Here is a 4173-nt window from a genome sequence, read left to right on the forward strand (position 1 = left end):
TTATCGGGTACAGAATACATCATAAACTCAGCCCAACTATCTAGTCATGTCGGCCCAATAGAGAAAAAGCACTTCAAGTCAGCCCACCTAATCTGGTCCAACCCGACCCGACCCGACCCGTAGCTTTTAACTGTGAAGTAGTGAAGACTTGAACCCTAAACCCGCGTCGTCTCTCTCTCTGCTTCTCTTGTCCATCGCCGACTATGGCCAAGGAGAAACTGAAGCCTCTTCTCACCTCTGATGGAGGTTTGCTTTACTCAATTCTTAACTCTGATCAGCTCCTTCGCATGGTAAAAACACCTTACTCTCGTTTTGTTCTGTGTTAATTCAACAGGTGAAATCGCCGAGACTCCTCCCAGAGAGAAGAAGCATAAGAAGAAGAATAGCAAGAAGCGATCCGAACCTGATCCCGACTTACCTTCAACGCGTGATTCCGGTAAGAGATAATTCAAAAGTTTACAGCTTTAGCTCTGGACTTTGTCAAGCTAGGTGGTTTAAAAGGCTCCATTTTTAAAGTTAGGGTTCTTATCTGATGTAGGTGTTGATGAAGATAGAGATGGAGTGTTAGTTGACGACGAGCCAACGATGGGTGATAAGTTCGAGAGTCTTAACTTACTAGGCGGAGAGAAAGTTATCAGTGATGATAATAAGCCTCCTACTGCAGCCTCCGTTAATGTTCTTCTGAGACAAGCATTGCATGCTGATGATCGGTCGCTTCTACTTGATTGCTTGTACAACCGAGATGAACAGGTTTCCGGAAGATGTTGCTTTTACCTTTTCTTCGCTCTTTGGTTTCTTCTTAATGCTTACGGTTATGTATGTATGTATGCTTTTGTATAGGTGATTGCTAATTCGGTTGCTAAGTTGAATTCAGCAGAAGTACTCAAGCTTTTGAGTTCTCTTTTACCAATATTACAATCAAGGTGAGAGTTTGAAGATATATGTATGTGTGTTTGTTGAAGCTGACTTTTTTTTAAACACTTTTTTGGTTTGCAGGGGTGCGGTATTAGCTTGTGCGATTCCTTGGATAAAGAGTCTGTTACTTACTCATTCCAGTGGGATTATGTCCCAGGAGTCATCGTTGCTTGCGTTGAACTCCATGTATCAGGTTAGGAACTGCATTAGTTTATCTGCTCACCATAGCGGAGTGGTTGATATGGTATTTGATTGTTTGTGTGTGCAGCTCATAGAATCACGGATATCAACTCTTCACACTGCTGTACAAGTATCAAGCGAATTGGACTTGGTATGTATTGTATTGCCTTGAAACGAGGAAGGATTTGATTTCAATATGTAGTTTAGGGGTAGCATTAGGTGTTTGTTTGAATAACGCATAGGGAGTCTCTGAGGTCGCTTTTTTATGGATAACGCTGACATTTGGACTGTAGAGTATGTTTTACTAATTTGTTGTTGGTTGTGATAATGGCAGATTGTGGACGACTTGGATGAAGAGGAAGAAGATGAAGGTCCTGTGATCTATGAGGACAAGGACAGTGATGAAGAAGAAGAAGGAGAAGGAGCAGAGGAAGCAATGGAGACAGATGAAGAGGCAGACGAATCAGAGGATGAAGAAGCTGCTGATGGTGTCAATAGTTTTGAAGATTTTGACGACATGAGCGATTGAGAAGACTTCCTTAAAACGGAAAGAGTTTTGATTTGTGTGAGGTACTAGTCTCGGCACGCATTTTGTAATACGCAATGGTTTGTATCAGTTAAGACTTTGTCCTGAGAAAAGAGTTTGTTTTTCTTAAAAAAAGGTTGACGTCAATATGAAAAGTTATTAGTTAAGCATGGTATATAATTTACAATTTCCATTAAGCTTTAAATAAATCAATTTCCAATCATTTACAATTTTAATAAAGTAATAAACTCACATTGATGAATTTTGTTATATCGGTTTGCTTTGGTCCATTGAGAGCATGGTGAGTCACACTCTGAATAGAGTGACTTTTGCTCTGGAGTGACAAAAGAGCATTGGAGACAATAAGGTGCTCCTAGATGGCTGGCGATTTATTTATGCTTGCCACACGTCCCACCACTTCACTCCAAGAATGACACGCTTCGCCAGATGTAGTTTTGCGAGATAGGGAACTTTTGCCACGATGCTGCCGCAGCCCATCCATGATTTGCGTAGTCACCGTCAAGCATGGTATAGAAAACGTACGATGGATCATAAAAATGCGAAAAACTTTGAAAAAATAGAGCACAACTGATTATAGAAGAAAATATTGTCTATATGGCGAGCGGACAAAATGAGGAGTTCAGTGTGAAGGCCGGCCAAAACGTGGGCCAAGCACAAGTCAGTGGTCTTTTAGTTCAGTTTCCCCCATTACTTGTCACTTTTTATTAATAGAAGTGAAAAAATGAAAATTCTTATGTTTGATATCAGGTGAAGAGAGATGATTGCAAAGTAGACAACAACACCAACTCTTCTCAAACTTCAGGCTTTCTCCAGCAAATTAACTAACACACAAACCCTACATGTTGTTTTTTTTATTTTTGGGTTAAGAATGAATGGTGATTTTATCAGAAAGGGGAGAAGGTGAAGAGCATGGCACAAGGAGCATCAGAGGCAGTGAAGAACAAACTGGGGATGAACAATGACAACGACGATGATTATAAGAACAAGAACCCTTTGGACAGGAAGAATCCTAACAACACAAGCTGTCCAAGCATGCCTGGTCATCCTCCTTCCGATATTTAACTTTGTTTTTTTCACAAAACGCATCTTTTTGAATTCCACTAAACTATCTGTAATAATAACAATAAAGGGATCCACGCAATACATTCAACCCAACACATGTTCAAACTTGGCTTTAGTCTTGGGAATTCAAAATAAAAAGAAGACATGTTGAGACTTTGGTTATAGTCTTGGGAGTGATCTTTCTGTCTGAAACACCGCTTCTATGGCTAGGATTACCTCGTGCTCCATCAATGGAATGATTCCCTCAATAAAAGGAGTTCTCAGAGACGTTTCAGTTTTGTTTGTCAGAGATCTGCAACAGGGGATGATGATGATCTTCTGAAATGGACAGAAAATACAGAAACAGCTTAGGGTAGAAGTGAAGGATGAGAAAAGCTCCAACTAAGACAAACAAGTACTATCAAACCAAACAAAAAGAAAAGGAGAAACATGTAGAGCAGTAAGAACTCAGTAGGGAAAATTTCTAAACTTCATTTTTCGTCCCACATCGGTTTCTTGACTTAATATTTTGTTGTTTAAATAAGTCCTCAAACCAAAGCTGTACGTCGAGCTCAGTAACAAGTGCTTGTGACCCATGTGGGGACAATAAGTTGGTTGAACACTGGCCCGGTCCTCGGGTCGGATCTGTTGTGGCAATGTTCTGGGCTGCCCAGTCCAAGCCGAGAGTGGTCTGTGTGTGTTGAGCGAAGGCTTGACTCAGGCGGTTCCTAAAGTGGAGGGCAATGCGTGAGGCTGGTTTCACAGAGCAGCGATCACCTCCCTCTCTCGGCAGTGGTCGGATCACAGCTCGACGTCACTCAGATCCACCATGGCCTGCTGGCTCGTACCCAGCTGAACAACCAATTTTTTTGGTTCCACTATTTTATTTTTACATTTTTTTTTCCTTCATCAAATTCACAGACGAATACGCTGAAGAAAATTCACAGACGAATACGGGAAATGATTCACAGTCAAATTGGCCTGATCTTCTTAACCCTTGTTATTTTATTTATCTTCTTGGTTAAAATAAAGCGAGAGGGGCTACCGGAGCGATGAAAATGGAAAGGATAGAGCGTGCGAGTTAAGGAAGCTAATCTCCGCTTAAACCGTAATTCTTGCCGAGTTAAGGAAGTTATGAAAAATGGTCAGTCCCAATTGTATTTATCTTTTTGGAATTTTGCTTCCTTGTTTCTCAGAATTAACAAAGTCAAACTCAATAGTTAGGCAACATCTCTTACATTTTGTCCAAGCAGAATATTTAGATTTTGATGATGTTTTTCAATCCCCTAGACATTATTTGCGAAGTGATTTGCCACATGTCTTCTCTACAATCGTTTTTCACAAAAAAAAAATGTGACGTGTCACTGTCTATTAAGATTGATGACATGTCATATGGTTAAATATGACATGGACAATTACATTTAATGTTGATATATATTTTTAGAAATCTTTGTAAAATATGGCAATAACTCATATATTACATTTAATAT

The 4173-nt window shown here is 40.0% G+C and overlaps 2 protein-coding genes across 2 annotated transcripts; both read left to right on the forward strand.

Moving 5' to 3' along the window:
- Positions 1-142: 142 nt before the first annotated feature.
- Positions 143-1791, forward strand: LOC108835503 (uncharacterized). Its single transcript, XM_057002382.1, has 7 exons — positions 143-246; positions 335-436; positions 539-750; positions 841-923; positions 997-1108; positions 1184-1246; positions 1430-1791. The coding sequence occupies exons 1-7, from the start codon at positions 204-206 to the stop codon at positions 1622-1624; spliced, it is 810 nt and encodes a 269-aa protein (XP_056858362.1). The 5' UTR covers positions 143-203; the 3' UTR covers positions 1625-1791.
- Positions 1792-1925: 134 nt separating this feature from the next.
- LOC130507714 (late embryogenesis abundant protein 2-like) lies at positions 1926-3553 on the forward strand. Its single transcript, XM_057002381.1, has 3 exons — positions 1926-2299; positions 2390-2455; positions 2528-3553. Exons 1-3 carry the CDS (start codon positions 2237-2239, stop codon positions 2702-2704), a joined length of 306 nt encoding a protein of 101 aa, XP_056858361.1. The 5' UTR covers positions 1926-2236; the 3' UTR covers positions 2705-3553.
- Positions 3554-4173: the final 620 nt, after the last annotated feature.

The sequence above is a fragment of the Raphanus sativus genome, unplaced genomic scaffold (assembly GCF_000801105.2).
Source record: "Raphanus sativus cultivar WK10039 unplaced genomic scaffold, ASM80110v3 Scaffold5326, whole genome shotgun sequence".
In the NCBI taxonomy this organism is placed as follows: Eukaryota; Viridiplantae; Streptophyta; class Magnoliopsida; order Brassicales; family Brassicaceae; genus Raphanus; species Raphanus sativus.

Coding starts and splice junctions, on each gene's coding strand:
- LOC108835503 (XM_057002382.1), top strand. CDS start 204: ATGGCCAAGGAGAAACTGAAGCCTCTTCTCACCTCTGATGGAG. Junction 437..538: donor ACCTTCAACGCGTGATTCCG/GTAAGAGATAAT, acceptor TATCTGATGTAG/GTGTTGATGAAGATAGAGAT. Junction 1,109..1,183: donor CGTTGAACTCCATGTATCAG/GTTAGGAACTGC, acceptor TTGTGTGTGCAG/CTCATAGAATCACGGATATC.
- LOC130507714 (XM_057002381.1), top strand. CDS start 2,237: ATGGCGAGCGGACAAAATGAGGAGTTCAGTGTGAAGGCCGGCCAAAAC. Junction 2,300..2,389: donor AAAACGTGGGCCAAGCACAA/GTCAGTGGTCTT, acceptor GTTTGATATCAG/GTGAAGAGAGATGATTGCAA. Junction 2,456..2,527: donor AAACTTCAGGCTTTCTCCAG/CAAATTAACTAA, acceptor TGGTGATTTTAT/CAGAAAGGGGAGAAGGTGAA.